The sequence below is a fragment of the Amblyomma mixtum genome, chromosome 3 (genome assembly GCF_055824585.1).
Source record: "Amblyomma mixtum isolate Tamu chromosome 3, ASM5582458v1, whole genome shotgun sequence".
In the NCBI taxonomy this organism is placed as follows: Eukaryota; Metazoa; Arthropoda; class Arachnida; order Ixodida; family Ixodidae; genus Amblyomma; species Amblyomma mixtum.
The window spans coordinates 146,058,060-146,080,462 of NC_143014.1; the positions used below are offsets into that span (position 1 = coordinate 146,058,060).

General features: G+C 50.8%; 1 protein-coding gene across 1 annotated transcript in view; it reads right to left on the reverse strand.

Moving 5' to 3' along the window:
* Window positions 1-408: 408 nt before the first annotated feature.
* Window positions 409-22,403, reverse strand: part of LOC149352287 (uncharacterized) — a 101,427-nt gene continuing 79,432 nt past the window's right edge. Inside the window, exons 3-6 of the mRNA XM_089581449.1 lie at window positions 14,402-14,728; window positions 7,435-7,878; window positions 5,749-6,540; window positions 409-5,328 (exon numbers count right to left, since the gene is read on the reverse strand). Of these exons, the coding sequence (XP_089437575.1) occupies window positions 5,125-5,328; window positions 5,749-6,540; window positions 7,435-7,878; window positions 14,402-14,722 (1,761 nt within the window). The 5' untranslated portion in view covers window positions 14,723-14,728 and the 3' untranslated portion in view covers window positions 409-5,124. The remainder of the gene's footprint in view (window positions 5,329-5,748; window positions 6,541-7,434; window positions 7,879-14,401; window positions 14,729-22,403) is intronic.

Below are 22,403 nucleotides of genomic sequence, written 5' to 3' on the forward strand. Positions count from 1 at the left end.
GTCGCGCACTTAGCTGGCGACGGCAACTACGCGCGGACAGAACTGTGAAGCCGGGTGCTGCTGCAGACTGACAGACCAACGTGACGAAGTTAGTCTGCCACAGAAGTTCCCCGACCAACAGGCACGTGGCTGGAGTAAGCGGTAGCACGCGTTTCTTGGCGAAACGACTGCGTCTATTACGCGCGAGCTCGACGACGGTAGCAGAATTCTTGCTCGACATCTTTAATCCCAAAGCGAGCGAGTGGCATGCGGTCGCTACGCCGCCGCACAGCCTCGCGCCAACTCCGGTCAGGCGTGCTTTGGCTGCGTATGTCGTCTCCTGGCAGCGTGGCCAGCAGGAGGAGGACCAGGCAGCCGGGTGGCAGCGCGCCATGCTGTCTGGCACGACAATGAATGCCACAACCGAGGTCAACAGCTCAAAAATCTATTTTATTTTCAGCATTTCATAACCTCTGGGGACTATATCGTGACTTATATCGCTCTGTATGAGTACGTAGTCTAAAAATAAATCTCTAGCACAGAGGAGATGGAACAAACAAATGTCGTGAACTGTGGGCGATGGCATCGGCGAAATAAGAAGCTTTGGAAATCTCGCCGCGTTCTATTTCGTGCACATTAGAACGCAACACCGCTCTGGTTTTTGGCTAAACTCTTTGCGTCTGTCCAAAATATTTGCCGCGCACCCTCGGGCGCCTTAAACTTGGAGGGGTCACGGGACGCTTGCAGCTAGAGCGACTTGGCCGCGCAAGCGCATCGCGGTCGCCTCGATCGTCTCATCCGACAGGCGCAGCGGCGACGTGGCGCACGGCCTACACTGGACAACGAACGCGTCGCGGCGGTCTGTACAGGTGCTAGGATGCTATATACGCTCGTATATAGTATAGATCGTGCTTGTATAAACACCACTTCAGTGTGTCATGCACCACGAAGGAAGGTGCCGCCAGTCAGCTGCGCGCGGTCCACGAATGCGCACCACATGTTGCTTATTCGCGCCTCTTTTGTATTGCGCCCCTTGTGCGTGCCTTTTTGATACGATGAAAACAGGCTCCCAAACGGTCTCTGATGCAGTGGAACTCGATGCGGATCTATGTACAGCATGAAATCCAGTCTGCTACTGCCGGGTTCCCTCCCTTCCCCTGGTGGAGATGCATCATCCCGCGACCTGTGTCCCTAACGACTCTAAATGTGGCAAAAGCTGATGCCTGGCATCGTAGACAGGGCGGGGAGTGTGCGCGAGCTCACGGGAGAACGGGGCAGCGTCTCCGGCGCCCTTCTTAGACGCGGTGCTGAAGGGAAGGGAAACATACGGACCGGAGTTAGGGGCTTTGAATATTCGGGAGGCACGACCATCGGTTCGAATAGAAAATCCAGATTGTGAGCCTTTAGTCCTCAAAGCTATGGCTACCGGGAGAACCCGCTGAGCACAGCTTTCTCTACGGTCAACCGCGGGCCGGCCAGCTGAGGTGCACCTGTGCATGCTAATTACTATGCCTATAAGAACTGCGAGCGAGCGAATGAAACGAATGGTAGTCACTACAGTGCCTTGAACATCGATGCTCGTTTATTACTAGCACACGTGGCTATGTCCAAATAATGGAAACATACTGAAGATGAGGAAAGGAAAACAACTACCGTTCGAGGATCTAGCGTTCTCTGCCGACGTATTTTAGGACGCACTGAAGCTGCACTTTTCACGTCCCTTTTAAAACAGTGATGCGCAACGTATGTTCTATACTTGGACGAAATGTAAGTCAGGTAATTTTCCTTCTAATGAACAACCGGACTGATAAAGCGCTGCTGGTCAATTGTGCATACGTCAGCGCCTACGTTATACGTCAGTCTGCTTTTAAAATCACTAACGAGCATACATCAAAGCCATTGAAACGCAACATGCCGTAAAAAGAACACATCAGGAAAGCTTGCCAGGATCTCTTAACGCTCCTGCATTTGTCATGAGAACAAATCGGGTCCCATTGCGCTTCTATAGCTTCCCAATGGCATGGCACGCCTTTACACTACTGGCTCAGTGAATGCACGAAAAGCCACGTTTTTTATGATATTCAGAGGAGGCGATGGATATGCTCTACTGACGTGACATATTGGTTTTTTACAGCTCATCACTTTTATTTACAACACGTAGGCGACGAAGTATAAATGGGCCCCTTGTGGGAAGGCTTACCTGAGGAATTGCATAAAACATGTCAAGTAGGTCAAAAATTTTGCCCTAAACATCTCCCAGTGCACTTCGAAGATCTACTGCCCAGTAATAGCCTCCAGCTTCTGTTTGGATAAAATATATATATTTTTAAATAACAGCACAGGTCACAATCACTTGTAATGAGTTGGAAATGTATAAAATGGGTGAGACCATCAAATCGGTCCTTTCGCTTCCAGTTTGTCCGTCGCTGTCACTAAGTTCAGTATGAGTATTTGCGTGAAGGCCCGTCTTTACATACACGAGTACATACTTTAGAAACGAATGTAGTCATGTCGGCTTCACTGGCACACGAACAAACAGCTGCTGTCGAAAATTTTTTTTTTTCATTGAAAAAGCGTAAAACCAAATTTTAAAAGAGTTCTTGTAGCAGAGGAACATGTTATACTAAAGTGACGCTGGGCTGGTATGAATACGCCGCCCTTTCCAGATGTCCCCAGGTGCAACGGGTTTGGTCCCAGGCCGTGCTGTTGCGGCTCATTTTGCACCTCAAGCGCTCCACATATCTCCGGGGTGAAGAGCACTTCTATATTTGTAGGTTCGCAGTGCCAGTGGTGGGGCCCTTCAGCATTGTCCAGCAGCAAACCCTGTCGCTTGGAAACCTTTGAAAACGGAGGAACTGCGCTTATTCAAAACGACAAGGTCCGCTTGTAATACACACAGAACAAAGATCTGTGGATTCAGTTTTCCTCACGAATAACGGCCAGTAAACTAAGCCCCGCTGGCTAAATACGTTCAGGCTGCTATACCGAATGCGAATGAGTGAAAGTAGAAATCATTTCAGTGCTGCCAGAATAAAACGTCCATAGCTCGATTTTCCGGAAGGCCCGTCTCAGCATATTTATCAGTCAAACAGCTTCGTGAGCATTTCATCGTACATTTCCTCAGTTACTAGGCTGGAGCGTGTTATGTGCGCTGCTTATCTCCTCAACATAAACTGCAGTAACACAAAGGCAGTGCGTACTAGAGTTTTCGCGACTTTAGTCCAGAATTGCAGCGCGTGCACAGCAACACGACAGAACACAGCGCTAGGCGCAGTATCACCAGACGATCGCCTCTAACTACGAAATTAATCGAAAATCTCGTTACAGTCTGATATTCTTACCGCAAATAGCGGAGCATCTGCCACGCAGAGCGCGCAATATGCAACTGTTCGTCCGCTAACTTCTTCCCATTCCTTCCCACGCGTAATGTCTCACGCTGTTAACGGAGGCGCGACCCGTAAAAGTGCGCGACTCGTCATCGAAACTGCGTACGTGCGAACCGATCATTGCGGCGACCCGACTTATAATGACACGCCCTGACTCGGCGCAGTGCCTCGAGCTTTCGCGAGAAGCGCGGTGCCGTCTCGCGGCACGGCATCAACATGCGTTCAGAGAAGCAGGAAGCAGACTTGCAAAAATAAAATAAAGAATACCAAGAAGCTTCTCGGCATAGCGCCGCGAATTCAGCAATGCAGGGTGTCTGTGCTGTGGGCTTAATTTGAAATCTTAACTGCGTTATTTCACTCGCCTTTCTTTATTACGCTGTTGGAAGTTGTTTATTTACTGAGCTGATATATAGAAAACGGCTTGTCAACCTCTTTTTATTACAATATTGAGGATTTATTACTTCATAACCGAGGTTGTCTGTAATTTATGCACTTTTTTCGTCAAAACTCGCAAAGGTCTGAACACTATAGGCAACAGTGTTAAGTGGAGTTCTACTAAACGCGGTGGTCGCACTGTAAGATAACTTTCATGTAACTAAAGTTGTGCGCGGGAGCCGTGCAAGCGGACAGGATTGTTTCCAGATCCGTTATTTTGTATGGCGCGATTTATGGAGAAACGGCTGCTGCGGCAGACCCAGGACGAAGAAAGTGGAATAAGGTTCGACTGCACCAAGTTAAACATTACGTTGTTTTTCCTGTAGTCGAACGCACCAAGTACGGCCTTCTTGTGGAAAACGCACAAAGCGGATTTTTGTTACTTTTCACTGTGCTTAATCAGCGCTTATCCTTTGAGTCACGGCGAAAATGTTTATAGTAATATAGTAATAAGATCAACTATATCGAACTTCATAGCATAGTAAGACATTGCCCCTTAAATGCAAACTTGTGCAACTTAAATGCACTAATACACGGCGCTTACTGGTTACTACTAAGCATAAATGCCTCGCGCTGAGGAGAGGAACGTTTACAGCAGATATAGTGGTGATGATAGTAACTCACACAACAATATTACATAAAGCGAACACCGTAGCGAATGACCGGCGCAACTATATCATGCTGAATAAACAGTAGAACAAAAAGCTACATTGAGTTTTCCGTCACAGACGAAATGCGACTTTTGTAACACAGCGACGTCAGGCTTCTTTTCTCGGAAGTATTATCAAAAGCCTTTCTTGAAGCAGACCGACGACAGCGCCTCGCACACACGGCGTTTCACAGAGCAGTCCTGAAAAATGCCCTTTATCCAGCCACTGACTCGGTGCGGAGGTATCAGTTCGCAAAAGTCATATATGAGAACGACTGAATTTGCCGAGGGACCGTCGGGTACCGGCCTCAGCGGGGTCTCGTCCCAGGCTGATTTTGTGATGAATGAGGACAAGCGTGGCCATCCGTCGCCTTCTCTCTCAGAGCAGGGAGAGTTCCCGCTATATTGCTAGCGACCCGCAGACTGCCTTTCGAGAGCGGTGTTTGCGATCTCCGTCGAGGTTGCAGTGCATGCCACATTGGAGGCCCACGCACAGGCGTTCCTGGGGCATGGAAACCGTTACGCCCGGGAGGCAGAGCTGGGGCCGGGAAAAGCACAGCTCGCCGAAAGCCGGTTGATGACTTAGGGGACACAGCCTGCAGCTCTTGCACGCCACTGTGGGCACTGGAGCGGCTGATCTATCACATAGAACACTTTCGAGGCGTGCCGTGTTCATCAGGCGGCGATCTTGGCGCAGTCCTTGATGTCGTCGGCGGGTGGAGTGGCCACGATCGAAGGCCGCTTCACGTCGGTGCAGGACATGCGCCGGTCATCCTCATGCGTGTAGTAGACGGCACCTTGGCGCCTGTAGATCACCACCGTAGCCACGATCACCGTCACTAGAAGCATGATGATGATGATGGCCACGATCAGGCCCACCTGCGACAGATACGAGACCGGCGTCATCGCGACTTTGACATCACAGTGCGCTTTCAGAAAGTGCTAAGTCATTCCTGGCGTGTGCATCTTGTGTACGCCCGTATGAACTGCTTGGATACCCGTGCACAACTCACGAGCAGCAAGTGTCGTTTCTTCACGTTTGCACATGTAAACAATGGCAGCAGCATTTTTTTTGGGCTGTTCCTCTGAATGGAGCCGTGAGTTATCTATGTGAAGGTGTTTTGTTGTTGTTCTCCTGTTGTGTGTGTGGTCCTGTAACTTATACTCTGGCGTAGTTTGATCGACAATGTAGCAATGCATCCTGCACGCTGTTGTGAACTTAACTTGAGGCAACCTTATCAATTTCGCATCAGTTTCTCTTTGACTAGTCACTCGTGAATGGGAGGTGCCTGTGCATACCTGTGACTCGGCCCTCGAGAGCCGACGCTGTACGAGCGGCTCCCGGCAGGGCTCCAGGTCGTGGACGGGCAGGAAGGCGAGCGACTGGCCGGCCAAGTTGGCGGGGCCGGCGCACGTGGGGCAGGAGCCTCCGCAGTCGAGCGGCCGCTCGGCCAGCCATCGGGAGAGCTCCATCACCTGGCACTCTTTGCACTGCCACGGGTTGTCGTGCGCCGTGAACCGCGACAATGCCGGCAACGAGTCCAGCTCGCGCACCGCCTCGGGTGCCACCCCGCGCATCCGGTTGAAGGCCAGGTCGAGGCTCTCGAGCGACTTGAGAGGCGTCAGCAGGCCCGGCTGCAGGCTGCTGAACCGGTTGTGTCGCAGCCCTAACTCTCGCAGGGTACGCACGTTGCTGAACGTCTCCGACGGCAGATACTGGAGCCCGAGCCCTTCGAGGCGAAGCACGCTGAGGCGCTTGAGGGAGCGCACCAGCGCGGCGGCGGCGTCGCCGGACAAGGGGTTCCAGCTGAGGTCCAAACGGTCGAGGGACGAGGCCAGCGGCCGCAACGGGTCGCCCTCCCCCGACTGCAGCCTGTTGCGCGACATGTCCAGCTCTTCGATGGACGCGTTGCAGAAGGCGCACGGCGCGAGAGACGAGAGCTGGTTCCTCGACAGCCCTAGCTGGCTCAGCGAGTGGCCGTCCAGCACCCGCTCGGGCATCTTCTCGAGGCGGTTGCCGTCAAGCTTCAGCACCCGCAGCTTGCGCAGGTGGCGGAACTCTTCTGGCGCCAGCTTGCTCAGCTGGTTGTCCTGCGTGGCCCCAAACTATGGTGTCAAGACGGAGGAACTTCCCACGGAGGCAATGACTTTGCTCATTTTTCCTCCAAGCCAAAAAGAGTACCGCAGCGCTGGGGGCGTAGGGGTACGTTTTGTCACTAACACCTCGAACACTTAAGCTTTATGGGGTACTGAGGACAACCTCGTTCATTTATTGTCTTGAGTAAAAATTGAACCCCTGGCTCTATCGGCTATGTTGACACTTATGCGGCAGCAAAAGACGCATTTATCACTGAGAGTATTCGGTTTAAAAAACTTCTCGCTAGTCGATTCAGATTCGTGACGTTCATACCGAGAAGGACGGGCGGCTACCCGTTTTGAAGTGAATGGCGGTATAATGTAGCCTCTGCGATCTATGGCGAATCGATGTCGCCGCACGAATTTTTGCTTGCGAAATCGGCCCGTGATGGCGACACCTATGTTTCTGTTTTAAGACCTCCGTTTTGTGAGAGAGTGGCCTATTTGTGGCTTGAACGCCGTGCCCTTTCGATACAAGTCAACTTCTATTTGCTCTCAATGTCCATTTGAATATAACAGCTACGCATCGGTTAGTACTTGTCTGAATAGCCCTTTAAGCAGAAGCATTGAGCCCAAATCGAGTAACCAATAACAGCAGCGTGGGGCTGCTGAGTATCTTTTGGTGAGATTTCTTTCGCGAATACGCTACGCTCGTGTCAGTGCAGGCTGAGTGCGTTGAATATATATCTACCATTTAAAGCCTGAAGGTCTTGCTCTTTATTCGCATCGCTTGCGAACAAGAGTTTCGATGTGCACTGGTAGTGCCTGACTGCTTTCCCACCCCTCGCAAGCCCAGAGACGAAATGGGCCTCCCTGGAAGGCTGAAACCTGCGGGTGTCGTACACTCACCTGCAGGTCTAGCGACTCCAGGTTGGACAGGTGCTGATATATGAGAGAGTGGAGCCTGGTGAGTTGACAGCGGGCCAGGCCGAGAACCCGCAGCGGCCGCACGTCCTTCAGGTGGTCCGGGTCGAGGCTCTTGAGTGGGTTACCGCTGAGGTCGAGCCTCTGCAGCCTCGGCAGCAGGTACAGGAAGCGGGGCGCCAGCGCCTCCAGCTTGTTCTCTGACAGGATTAGGGTGGTCAGGTTTGACAGGAAGCGGAACGGCGCAGAGGGAGCCCGGGCAATGTGGTTGTGGCTTAGGTTGAGCAGCCGCAGTTCGGACAGGCCCCGGAAGTCCGAGTCGAGCAGGATGCTGATGTTGTTGTGGCTCAGGTCGAGGATCTGAAGCCGCTTGCCCGGCCAAAAGGAGCTATCGCCGATGGCCGGCACGTTGGAGCGCGTGATGCGCACCTGCGACCAACATCGCAGAGGTTTTCCGGCGGAGAGGATTTTGTTGAGCATTCGAGAGGTTAGAATCTATTCTAGCACTGCACAAAAAACATGCACTCAGGCAAAAGCGTCGCTTCATATGCATTAGTGACGCATTTTCTTCATTTATCTTTATATACAGGGTGTTTCACCTAAGAATTTACACAATTATTAAAAATAGGTTTTTTGAGTTACAAGAGCGCTTTTTCCGGCACAGCATCGTCAACAGTGTAGTGCACCAGACGTCAGCTAAGACATGCTGACTAGCAGGTTGGTTAACTAATACTGAATACTTAACTCTTTAACTATTACTGTTAGGCTCCCAGATTGTTGAGAGGTGTCGTAAGTGTCGTGTCCGGTCGCTGTGTTGAATGCAGCGAAAGACGCACACGGTACTTTAAGACTTCGTTTATTTAAAGCCGATGAGGGTGCGACCAGCGTCGACCGAGGCAGGAGCCGAACTGGCCGCCCGAAGAAAGGAGGGAGCGGAGAAGCGTCCACGGGAGGGAGTGGCTTCCCAAAACAGGAGGAGGATGCGGGGGCGCACCATGGGGGGGCATCTGGCGACAGCGTGCGACGAGGGGCAAGTGGTCGTTAGGAGGAGGATGCGAGTGGTCGTTAGGAGGAGGATGCGAGTGGTCGTTAGGAGGAGGATGCGGGGGCGCACACACACAAAAGCAATAAGGGGACACAACACTTCCTTCCCCCTTAGAAAGTTGCCTGGTATCGTGCAGGGGGTCGGCGCTCACGCGTGGAGGCGCGCTGGCTTTGTGCGCTCGGGGGAGAAACACTTGTAGGCTGGCTGTTGTTCGCTGTGTCTCCTAGGTCTGTCCTGGGCGAAGTCTCTTCTTCCGGGAAGAGGTGCCAGGCTATGTGGGAAGATGGTGCACGTGTTCTCTCCGCTGGCGGACAGCTCTCAGACGGCGTCGTAAATCTACGCAGCTGGTTGAGATGTCGGCGTGCTACTGTGCCATGTATGTTGACGAGCCAAGAGCGCAGGCCTATGCGTCTGACAATTGTAGCTTCCTCCCAGCGTGGCTTTTTCAGAAACTGTCGGGCGAGGACGCGCTGCCCCTCATTAAGCGTGCCGCAGCGCGGAATTGCTTTTTCTTCCCGGAACGTCTCTGCCTTTGGCTCGGGGAGGATGGCTGTGAGCTGGGTTCGCATTTCACGCTCGAACATCATTTTCGAGGGGGTCTCGCCTGTTGTGCTCTGAACCGTCGTGTGCTGCTTGAAGAGAAAGCGCGCAAGGCGGCGCTGCAGCGAGCCTGTCTGATCTCTTTCAAGGGCGCGTTTTAGCTCGGCTACGTAGCGCTCGGCTTGTCCGTTTGTCGCTGGGTGGTAGGGGGCCGATGTAACTGATGAGATCCCGTTGTCGCGATAAAACTTGAGGATCTCCGCAGACACAAACGGTGTTCCGTTGTCCGACACTACCTTGCGCGGCAGGCCGAACGTTGCAAATAGTGATCGGAGGTTGTCAATGACTGCTGCCGAAGTCGTCTGTCCCATTTGCCTTATCTCAAGCCACTTTGTGTAGGCATCTACGACCACAAGGAAAGTGCAGCCCTCAATTGGTCCTGCAAAATCAATGTGCAGTGTGTGCCATGGTGTGTCTGGCTTTTCCCATTCTGGGACAGGAGCTTTCGGCGGGGCGCTCCGGCTGCTCTGGCAAGGCTTGCATTCTCGCACCACTGTTTCGATGTCGTTGTCAATGCCAGGCCACCACATGTAGCTTCTGGCACACTTTTTCATTGCAACGATGCCCCGATGTCCGGCGTGGATGAGAGACATAGCTTGTGCGCGTAGTTCTCTCGGCATCACAACTCGGGACCCAAATATGATGCAGCCGCGATGGGTGCTCAACTCTGTAGCTCGCCTGCGGTAAGCGTCGAAGTTGTCCCCTTTGAGTTTATGCACGTTGCCTTGTTGAACAGCTGTGTAAACTAGCCGGAGAGCTGCGCACTTCTGCGTAGATGCTGCAACTGTGCCTGCTGTAAGCGGAGGTTCTGGCAGTGCTTCGAACATCAGAACGTCTCCTGGTGGAAATGGTTCGTCAACAGTTGCGTCTAGTGGCAGACGGCTTAGCGCATCGGCGTTTTGATGTTTACTCCCATTGCGGTAGACCAGAGCGTAGTCGTACGCTGAGAGTTTGATGCACCAACGTGTCATTCGCGGAGACAAGGTTGGTGGCATAGGCCTTTGTGGTCCCAGAATGCCCAATAGCGGTCGGTGATCGGTTATAAAGGTCACCTTCCGGCCGGCAATGTACTGGTGAAAATGTGTCGCCGCGTAGACGATGGCTAGCCCTTCTTTGTCAAGTTGCGCGTAGTTGCGTTCTGCTTGCGACAACGTACGTGAGGCGAAGGCGATGGGAGCTTCCCTTCCTTGCTCGTCAGTTTGCGATAGAACCGCGCCGACTCCGTACGGTGATGCGTCGCAAGCCAAAAGCAGAGGCTTCCTTTCGTCGTAGTGGCGGAGGACTGTACATCTTCGAATCAGGTCTTTCAGGGCATCGAATGACTGCTGATGGCGTGGCGACCATGTCCATGTCACATCTTTCCGAAGGAGTTGGTATAAGTCGTTGGCCACGGTAGCTCTTTGTTCCAAGAACCGGTCGTAGAACGTCAAGAGTCCGAGAAAAGCCTGTAGCTCCTGCTTGTTTGTTGGAGCTCGTGCTTCTGTGATCGCTCGCACTTTGTCCTCGGTAGGGTGAATGCCTTCCGCATCAATTCGGTGTCCCAGAAATTGCACCTCTGGCACCGCAAAACAGCACTTCGATTTGCTTATGCACAAATTAGCGTTTGCTAGCCTTTCGAGAACGAGCTCTAGGCGCACTGCATGCTCTTCAGTGGAAGTGCCACTGATGATGACATCGTCAAGGTAGACACAAACTCCTGGGATGCCCTGAAGCACTGTCTCCATGAATTTTTGAAATATGGCTGGGGCTGCAGCTACGCCAAAAGGCAGTCGCTTGACTTTGTACAAGCCTTTCAGTGTGTTAATTGCCAATAATTCAGCAGTTGACTCGCTCACCTTCAGCTGCTGATACGCCTGGGTGAGGTCCAATGTGCTGAAGACTCTTGCGCCACGCAGTACACTGAATACTTCTTCAGGTGTCGGTAGCGGGTAAGAGGACGCTTTAGTCGCAAGATTGACGGTGCTCCGGTAGTCTCCGCAGAGGCGTATGGTTCCGTTCTTCTTGCGAACTACGACAAGTGGTGTGGCCCATTCTGAATGCTGCGTCGGCTCGATGACACCTTGCTGCTCCAGTTTGTCCAACTCTTTTTCAACTGAATCTCGGAGAGCAAACGGCACCGGCCTGGCCTTCAGAAATTTGGGTTGCGCGTTGTCCAAGAACTCCAGTGTGACCGGGGGCCCTTCGTTTCCTGGAATCTCTTCCGAGAATACTCTTTCGTATTTCTCTTGCAGTTGCTCAACCATGTTCTGGCTCGGCGTCTGGTGTATGCCGCATATCATCACGCCTAGTGGAGAAAACCAGTTTCTCCCTAGAAGGCTTGATCCTGTGCCCTTCACAACAAGCAGAGGTAGCGTATGGGTCTGGCCGTTGTAGTTAACCTGCACGTTGGCAGAGCCCAATAGTGGCAGATTCTGTCCTGACCACGTTCGCAGGTGCGTGTCGTCTTGTTGCAGGGCGGGTGCGTCAGATGGCCATGAAGTTCGGAACGTGTCCTCACTGATCAGAGTACAGGCTGCGCCGGAGTCCACCTCGAACTTAATCAGCTGGTGATGTACGCTTACTTCTGTAAAAATCTTCGGTCGCGTGCCGAGATTCATGGTGTTCAGGTCGTACAACACAGATGGTGTTGCTGATGTTGTTCCATGGAGATCAGATAGCGGCGTATTCTCTGAGGCGTTGACGCTGTGATTAGGCTGGGAAGGTGACTTTATCTTGGCAAGTCTCCGTTTCGTAATGCATGCTCTTTCGATATGCCCTCGCTTGTGGCAAAAATTACACGTGGCTGACTGGAATCGACATCCCTGGGGGTTGTGTTGGTCGTCACACCGCCAGCAGCGTTGTGCCTTTTTGACCGATTTTACAACAACAGAAGGCTTGCGCACCTGGTTGCTTGTCTGGTGTACCGGCTCGGTGTTCCGGCGAATCCCTCTCTGCTGGTGACCGGCGCTCTCCGCTCGAACGGCGATGTCGTAAGCTTTGCTGAATGTGAGGTCCTTCTCAGCGAACAGGCGCTGCTGCAGTGACTCGTCACTCAGTCCGCACACAAATCTGTCGCGTAACATCACGTCCAAGGGAAGCATGGTGGTGTTAGCAGAAGAAGCTGCGTCTCCCTCCTGCCCGGTAGCTGTTGTCGACAGCGTTCCAAAATTGCAGTCGGCAGCGAGCTTCTTGAGCGCGGCTACGTAGGCGCTCACAGTTTCTCCTCCCAGTTGATCTCGTCGTTGGAAGCGAGCCCGGCTGTAGACCTCGGATGGCCTTGGGTCGTAGTGCTTTTGCAGCGCTTTTACGATGTCGTCGTAAGGCACTGCCGCTGGTGTGCTTGGCTGAATAAGGGCGCAGACAGTATCGTAGGTCTGCTCCCCGCACAGCGTCAGCAGGTTGGCCCTCTTCAAGGCTGGGTCTGTGATGTTGTTAGCTTCAAAGTAGAACTGAAGGCGTCCAACCCACGATGACCACGATGAGCCGTTGAACTCTGGTATCTGATTGGGAAACCCTCGCGTAGCCATGGCTTGTCAATAGCGTTGCGTAGCGCGGGTCGAATCCACTTTCTCGTCGCCACTGTCGTGTCCGGTCGCTGTGTTGAATGCAGCGAAAGACGCACACGGTACTTTAAGACTTCGTTTATTTAAAGCCGATGAGGGTGCGACCAGCGTCGACCGAGGCAGGAGCCGAACTGGCCGCCCGAAGAAAGGAGGGAGCGGAGAAGCGTCCACGGGAGGGAGTGGCTTCCCAAAACAGGAGGAGGATGCGGGGGCGCACCATGGGGGGGCATCTGGCGACAGCGTGCGACGAGGGGCAAGTGGTCGTTAGGAGGAGGATGCGAGTGGTCGTTAGGAGGAGGATGCGAGTGGTCGTTAGGAGGAGGATGCGGGGGCGCACACACACAAAAGCAATAAGGGGACACAACAGTAAGTAATACCCATATCAGTTTTTAGAATTTCGAAAACGAAGTTACCGTTGGCACTGTGGCCGAAGAGGTTGCTTTGCCTGCAAGCTTCTCGAAAGCGCATGTATTTTGGCTCAATGTAGCCAAAATTTGTTGGGCCACAGCGCCAACGGTAACCGCATTTTCGAAATTCTAAAACCTGGTTTATAGATGCTTTTTACGGTGGGCTACATGCCTCTCAATAAGTAAGGAGCCTAACTAATAGTTAAAAAGTTAAGTATTCAATATCAGTTAACCAGCCTGCCAGTTAGCACGTCTGAACTGTATCCTGATGCGCTACACCGCTGCCAATGCTGTGCCGAAAAAAAGCGCTCTTCTAACTCAAAAAGCCTATTTTTAAAATTTGTGTAAAGTCTTTGGAGAAACACTCTTTGTGTAGGTCTCCGAATTCAACGACGAAGCCGCATTAAACATACACCCAGTGCTCGCATATAGTAAGATCAAGACTGCCAGAAAAACTTGCCTTCTGCGAGCATAAAGCAAGGGGTGTTTTGTTGGAGGTGGTCTCGCATGGGTATAGGCAGTCATAGATTGTGCATAATCTAGTAACGTATCGTGATTAGTCAGTTGGGTGTACGGTGAGCGAGTGACTGATGTTTTTTACGGCAAGGTATTTGTTTAGAAAGTTCTGCGTGTTACACGAACCGCTCGAGGGAATTATTTAAAATGAAAAGCGTTTATTGGAACCGTCTTTTGTTCGAAGCGTAATGGGATGGCGCAAAAGTGGAAAATCCTATCGCTCGAAAGTGTTTCGTTTGAACTGCAATATGTCATCTAAAGACTGCGGCCATGGTGGCCCTGAATCTGTGCACCGGCTGGCGGAGGCATCGCGCACGAGCGGTAGCGCTGTTCCTCCCCTTTAGTACTTAATGCCATAGTTAACGGAATGAAGGAGTTCGTTTAGAATGTTGTTATCTTCTTGGAGCATAATTAAGCGGTTCGCTGAGTAATTTTGTGCTCTATGTTTCCTCAAATAAAACTTTGCCATATTTTGAAAGTTTAAAGGTGCTATATGAATGAATCTATTTGATTAACTGGCTGATTGTAAGAAAACATGCCTACACGCCAGGCAACAATGTGCGCAACGCTTTAATTCATGTTCCTTCTTACGTCTGTTGTTCGTAAAGGGAAGGAAACCTCTGCAGCTTCGCCTGTCACAGATGCGCAACCGCCACTGGCGAGAATTGACTTTGAGACTAATGGGGTCGGTACTCCGATGCCCCAACTACACTTTCGTAGACCTTTTTTTCTCACTCCTGCACTGCGTGTGGAGAAAACCGCTCAGGAGGCCGGTGCTCCTGTTCGCCCTGCACGTGGTACATTTCCTTTTCCTTGTCAGAGAATTTCCGATCGATAATCACCTCCTCAAGCGCAGTGAACTGCAGGAATATCCTGCCGATGACCAGCTCGTTGGGGTGCTCCGGCGGTGCCGTGATCTGGAGCACCCGAATGTCCTTGTCCATCTGCTGGACGGGGATGGAGCGCAGCCCTCCGAGGTCGCAGGTGATGCGCTTGCCCCGGTTGACGGCCTGGCAGACGCACAGCTGCGGGCAGCGCACGAAGCCCTCGGCGCGCGACTCGGCCGTGCGCGGCAGGCCCCGGCCCACCCACGAGCCCCAGCTGCTGCCGCCGGCCGCCCACAGCGGGGCCCACACCAGGAGCAGCAGCAGGCGGCAAGCCATGGGCGCCTGCGAGGAGGAGATACGTCCACAACGCCACTCGTGCCGAGAGAGATTGAACGAATACGCGAAGAGGTAGCTGAAAAGCGCTGGCCTTGAAATCATGCCCGTCGCCATGCTAAAGTGAGGAGACAAAAAGGGGGAAGGGAAACATTGAAGGAGAAGAGAGCGAATGCGCACTTTGCGCGCGCGGTATGGAGGGAGCGCGTCACACGGTGCAAGACACGCGCACATCGCGTAGAACGATAACTTTACACCAAGTCACCTCTGGCAGAGATGGATAAACCGATCCAACGTTTTGTCAGACTTTACTGCGATCTGTGGAGCTAATATGAAGCGTAGTAAACATCACACGCTGGATTTTGGAAAGAACGTCTGCGGCCGCAAGGCCAGATCTGTAACTGTGCGCACAATCAGCGTTCAGCTCCTGTGTCACCGGAACACAGTCGCATCATAACACGTTGCCCAGCCCCGCATTAAGAGTTCCTCCTTGACTTCTGCGACGTTCAGTGCCAGTGCCACAGACGATAGAGCGGTCAGCTCGGTTCGGCCCCGGTGCCGCTCCACTGGCGGGCCGCGGCGCTCGGCGGCAGCGCGACCTGCAGCGGGGCAGCGAGACGCGCGCTGCCCTCATCGACGGCTGTGCCGCGGCTGACCCGGATGAATTTTTGATGCCGGTCGTGGAATTCCCCCAAGCCGTGATGACGCGCAGGATTTCTGCCGCGAGCGGACGACCGCGCTCACGTGACCGCACGCTGCGGCAGCGTGATCCCTCCCGGTCCTGGAAGCCGCGCCCCCTCCCGGGGGGCCACTCGAGCGAATCGCGGCAAATCACGGTTACCCGAATCAACAACGTCCGGAGAACCTCTGGGAACTAGAAACGCGGAGATTTGAGCAGCGGGTCGCGTCACGAGGCAGTCTGCTGCTGAACAACACCGAGAGAAGAAATTATGCGAGTACGAGAGGAATGCGTTTAATATTTAGCAGCGCGGATAGAGTCGGCAGGGACTTTCATGATAACCAATCCTGTAGAGCTTTTGTTCAGCGTCGTTTTGCGTGAGAGAAGTTTGGTTTTCTTTAATACGCGTCAAAGGTGCATTAAAGTGCCTTTCAAACCAGGCAACTACACATACTGCAGGGGAAGCAGGTTCATACTGCCGTACACATTTTTGCAGCATGCCAAGAAACCGGCAAGAGCATGTGGCCATCTTTTTGTTGGCTTTCTATCGAAATGATCGAATGCGCTTTACATGTAGAAACGCGAACTCCGCAGTCTCGCTCTGTGTTATGCTTTCAGTACAGAAAATGTAATCAGGTTCAACAAGCATCTTGTTAAGCTTGATTATTTGTGCAAGAATACTTTCAACGTCTGTGTTCGTAGTTTGCAGCGTCCGTAACATCCGCGGTTTTCTGTCCGAGCACGCTAGAAGGCAGAACACAATGCTAACCAAGTGGCCTAGGGAAGAAGCAGTGCACGAAGAAAATAGCCTCAATAGAATACACGGGCTTCTATGGAAGCTCCCGCACAAGAATAAGAGCAATTGAAAGATGTGCACGCTAATCTGCTGCGCGAAGCCTTCCAGATTAGTGGTGGTTTTTGAGGGAAGGAAATTGCGCAGTAACTGTCTCGCTTCTCGGTGGACACCTCAACCGCGTCGTGAGGGAAGGGAAGAAGGTGGGAGTCAAAGAAGAACGAGGTGCCGTAGTGGAGGGCTCCGGAATGATTTCGACCCCCTGGGGGGGTCTTTAACGTGCACTGACATTGCACAGCACACGGGCGCCTTTCGCGTTTCTCCTTGCATAGTCGCGCTTAGCGTTGCGAGAAGGTATGAGCTCAGGAAAGGCGCAGGCATTCCTCTGGCAGTTTCATCCAGCATTAGCGGACGTCACTTCAAAATTTTCGATACCTTAGGATGCACTACGTCCTTGTACCACATATATTAGCTATAATGGACACACAAACGTCTCAAAGGAGTGAGAACCTTTGAATTGTGTTTTCCAGGTTTTTGTTTGCGAAGCTTTTGAGTAAATTCACTAGTTTTTTGTCCCGCTATGTATTGTAATTTAATGCATTGTAATGTAATGAGCTTCCTGCGGTTCCCAATGGTTCTATGCAAGGACTATGCCGGCGCAGAACGGCCGCAACTTAAGTTCTTATTGTGAAGACGAAGATGGGCACTCGCTTCAGCTGCATTGCTATTATAGTGAACTAGAATACTATTCTAGTTCACTATAATTGCTATCGCTGCGCGTGTCTGTGCTCGAACTGGCTGACCGCGGGCTGCCATCACCGCTGATTCCGTCTTCCCGAGTACGTCTCAATAAACCCCCTTCCTAACACGATAAAGACATTTGCTCGTGGATTCAAGGAAGTTTCGTCGCTCAGGTAAATGTATAACCGTTTTCAATTTCATTGCATTAGTTACCATGAAGTACCGCAGATGACGGTTTTAAAACTGCCGCTACTCTGTTGCCACCGGCTCATTTTTACCCTTCAATGCACATGCAACAAAAATGCAGGATAAAAGCCTTGAACGCTCAGCATTTCTTCGTTACTGGTCCCTACCTTGGAGAAACGAAAAAAGCTGGGATATGTATTCAGGAAAGTATTACTTTAGAGCAAATAAAATTAGCAAATTAGACCAGTTATTCAACGTCCAAGAACGACGAAGCTGCACAGATCTACTCAGATACGCATAATAAACCAACGGCAATAGTTAAAATAATTCCAGCTCTAGCTGGTGTTGCAGTACGGAGTGGGGGGGGGGGGGGGGGGGTAGTTTTTACCATGTGCGATCTTATACGGCATGTATTCTATGTCTGGCCCCTGACCCCGTGTCTTTGCTTTGAGAAAAAAATGTTGGTAAATGTGGTTTGTGCAATACTGAGAGCATTTTATATTATTTTGAGAGTAAAAACGAAAAGTTCTGCCGTATGTACACCTCGTATTATACTTACATGCAAGTCTTTTAAGGGATGAAACGAGCCGGTGACTCCAGTGGCAGCTGCTGCGAACGGTTCTGACCCTGCCCTTGTATGCGTTTGGTAAACGTGCGCAGGCAAACACAAATATATAAAAAGTGCACGAATAAAACAAATGGACTTGCCCCGTGCCACGTTCATTAGAGACTATACGAGACGCGGTGAGGCATCCCCGCGTACTTGCCGCGGGGCAAGTTGGTGCAGCGGGCGTCTAGACCAACGTGGCAAGGCCTAAGCAGGGGCTGGAGCAGCAAAGTATATCCTGTACTGACACCGTCCTGCGTGAATTCACTCCGTGCGAACGGGTCATGTTGGATCACGACGCGGCGTCGTGTGGCAGTCACTCCTAGCCGCGCACGAAGCTTGCCCAAAGACTGACGCAACAATTTTATGACTAGTAAACAAGAACCAAATTAACCTGTGGTCGTACTTCGTAACAATTCCTCCCGAAACTCATTATTTTCCTTCCTTGCCGATTTTTTTTTTTTTTTTTTTTTTTACCGGAAGCGCACAATGGTTGGCGCCACTAAGAAACTTGAAATTTGGCGGGGATCATGAGCTGCCGATTAAAGCTGCTGCGCACTGGCATGCTACGTTAAGAACCCAGCTCTAAAATTCTGCCTTGATTTTAGCTCATGACGGGAATCAGTTTTTTTTTGTTTAGTATTTGCAACGCGCCCCAAACTGCAGCGTTCGTTCCATTACCAGCCGCTCCACTGGAGGCGACAGCCTCTGCAGCGCTGTCATTGAGTCCTGCTGTTTTGGGCACATTTATGTTTCGAAACATTAAGTACGCTGGGCAAAAGCTTACAGTACTAATAACGGAACAAATGTTTCAGCGAATGCTTCTGACAGTCCATAAAGGGAAGCGTGCTGTCAATGCTCAACGAAAAAAGTAGCATTTTGACAGGACAAACCAAGGCGAAGACAGGACGGGTGCTGCACTTCCAACTGAATCGAAACGAACAACGAAAAAACGTCCTATCACTAAGCAACACGCATGCGCAAATCTTGAAAGATTGCAAACAAGGGCCAACAATGATAACCGAAAAATCAGCCAGTAAAAGAAAAAGAGAAAGAAAAGAAACAGACCGAAAACTCATGAAGACTGTTGTACAAACTTAAGAGCGTTTTAAAAACTTTCGTTCTTTCTCCAAGGGATAAACAGAAGGTGTGCTAATGCACGTGTCGCTACTGCGTTTCGAGATTTTATGGGCTTCCAGGATTTTCCTCGCCATTTGATCTCTATTACGTCTTAAAATCTGAGTATGGTGTAGAAAGGGAAAGCAACCTACGCAGTTCTTGCAGTGCTCTGGCAACTCTGGCAGAGCACTACCAGAGTTTTCGTTGAGCATATTGTCTGACTCACTGGCCCCTCAGTATACCCGATTACATTTCATGCTATCAATGCTCCGCGTACGGTAGCCCTGACGGTCTCCTGGAAGCGTGCTTCGCCAAACTTGCCTCTTTTTATGCGGTGAAGGCAACCTTTTGTATTGCATGCACTGATAGCGGAGTCATGTAAATACTTTCACTCGGACAAAGATGTAATTTTTTGTCTTATTTTTTGAAGAGTCTGAGCAGCCGTTCGTGACCAGCGCTATGGTGTTTTACACGAGACGGCGTGTACTCTATGAAACGCGTACTTGATTTGGCAACCTGACGCATCAAGATGTGTGTTCTCCCCGTTCAAGTTGTACTGCGGAGCAGAAACTGCACGGTGGACACCCCAGAAGAAATAAAAAAGAAAGGTCGGACAGCGGGACACAGCCCCACGCACTATCGAGAGCAATGGATCCTAGAAATGCTAGCATACCTAAACATAAAATGTGTTTTCAGATACACAATGGTGCAAGATGAATGCGAAAAACATCCGACCTGATTAAATATCAGCGAAACTTGCCAATTAGCTTGCGCCTCATATGCCGTTCACTAATGGTCACCTCACTGCGCAGTAAGTACACGAAAAGTCAACCACAACATTCCTTTTCTCTGCTCAATCGGCAGGGAGGTATCAAATCAGATGTATGAACGTCTACGTGTCGCATGCACATGCGACGATTGGCGGAGCATCATGATCAGCGCATTTTCACGGAGTCCTTCTTTCGGCTTGAGGCATTCACTTTTAAGAACTGTTGATAAGGTTTGTTAACACCTTCAGAAACGATTCCATGTTCTATAAAATAATTAGCTGATGGGCTAGTTGGTTGTGTACGTCTGGTACTGTCGTTTGGTGGGTGATTGCAGCGATGTTCCTCCCAACACGTTACCCAAGTCGACTCGTAATTATAAATGCGTTGCTGACGCTGCACAACACATGCAAGTCCAGGATTCTTGGACATAAATTTTTAATGTTGTAATATTTTAAGGTACTGTAGTATTTTAAGGTGCTGCCAAGCCGGGCAGATGGTTTCAGGGGTAATGAATCTCGCCGGATACAGTCGGAGGCTTCGTAAAAGCAAGTGCAGCTATGCAACTGCTGCAGGTCATGCATGCTCACTTTAAAGGTAACCTGCGGGGCTAACTAAGCACGCCTATACTATACAGCGTGCCGTTAGCACAGGGAGTTGTTAGCTGACTCATCTCACTGCTACACACGATTGCAGGTGCACGCCACTCTGCGCTCTTGGTAAATTAGGACCGCACAAAATATACCACCAGAACAATGGCAGATTTTTGCCGGTTAGCTTCGCGCAACGAAACTAATTTAGCTAAGACTTTGCACGTTGTGCTAAGGCCATAAATCAACGCCTGTCTTTGGTACCCAATGAATCGTCGCCTTACAGACAACACCAGGCATTCGACGTAGTTACTAGCGCGAAAAAAAAAAGCAAGGGATAGCGAAAGGGGATACACGGGACCCAGCGCTAGACTTCGAACTGAATCAAACGTTTGCTTGGCGCGTAGGGGAGCGTGCCGATGCGACATGTAGTAGTTACAATCAAATTCACAAAGGAAGGGTCAAGAAGGAAATGCGAAAGAACAGGGCCAATTTACTAGAAAGGAGCATAGTTGAAAACGAAAGTTGGGGTAGTTGGTGCTTGATAAATAGCTACGACATGGCTACTGACAAGCGCGAAAAAACACAAGACACAGTGAAAAGGAAGCCCAGCGCTATGCTCTGTGTGTCGATTTTCACTCTCACTGGAGTTTTATTCCGCTAGTAACAATGTCGCTGCTGTCTGCCAAGTACCAACTAGCCTAACTAGCCTAACTGTCGTTTACAAGGGTAGAAGTGCAAGCGAATTGGTTGTTCATAGTAAGGGCGCTGTTTGTGTCCGGTTCTTGTGATCGCCTGTCCTTTACCGTTGTGACTGCCCTTATTACTAACTTTCGCCCTTAACAAGGCATTCGTCTTTCTGTTACCTCGTAATCAGAGACTCGATAAGGCTTCAGGTGTGGTCAAGCAGACACTTCTTGAAAACTCACCACATAATGGCTTCCGTCCGCAAAGAATGTGCGGCAGCCGGGGAAGCTATATATTTTTTTTTGTTTCGCAAGAACTGATTTCATTTCTTAAGAAGGGACAGAAAGGAAGCGAAATGTTCAGAAAATTGTTCAAAAAAGCGCCGAAATGACAGTGCATCGAGATTTAAAGTTGTTTTGGGCTACACAGCATTGTGTGCTGGCGTTCTGCATAAACACACACACACACAAAATTGACAAAAGGACAAGACAAGGCAGTTGTAAATAATGGCGACGAAGCCATTCGGATACAAAACGTAGCTAGAACAGATCATTTAGGCGCGCGGCTTTTCCAGCGTAATATATAGCTGTCATTGCGTCAAAATTGGATTTTAAATGCTTAGCGCATACGAGTCGTGAGATCTATTGAGTAAGAGTAGAAATAATTGAGGGTTTTTAATGAAATTAGCAATAATTATGCATGCTCATTTCGAAGCCCCTGAAGAGCGCCATGATTAATGGAGGAGGTACAGCAGGGACAGTGGCCAGCTGAGTTGGAGGGAAATGAGGGTCATTCAAAGGCGGCAGTCAGAAACGTATTTGTACAAGCGCATGTGCCATGTGCCACGTGCCAAGAAGCCTGTAAAGGCCGCGATGGCCTCCCTGGTAGATTTGGGGCACACCCACGATACAATGAAGTTCTCTCAAGCATGGGCGGCTTTCGGCGTGAGCTAAACAGACAACCAACAGTTGCATTCACTAGCATGTTGGGGGTGAACACCTAGTGCATGACCCACTATATCCGGCAGATCCCAGAGGTCATACTCTGGCTGCCGTTGTGAAGGATTAGGTGACATCTAGAGTACAGTCGTAACGGAGTTATTTAGCGCCGGTGACGTGAAGGACGCTTGTTCACGAGTCCCTATCGGCCGTAAATTATGCTGACGTCACTTGTTAGAAAGCATAGGGAAGTAACGACAGGTAGTGCGCATATAAGCAAACGTTATCTCGGATTACTCGTGGAGGAAGGGTAACAAATAGTTAAGGTATAGTAAACACCGGCTCGTGACTTCCTGCTTCCAGAGACACACACTATATCATCCGATACGCAAGTCATCTGATACGCGAGTCTTAGAAGCGCAGTTCGCTGTGAGGACCTTAACACTGCTCACCGTGCACGAGTTCCTCGCTTCCTCAGTCCCTGTAAACAGGATGACGTGCCTTCGCTGCGTGTCAAATGTTCAGCGGCAAGTATACATGTGGAGGTGGACTTTGTAAAGATTCTGTGTGGGCAGGC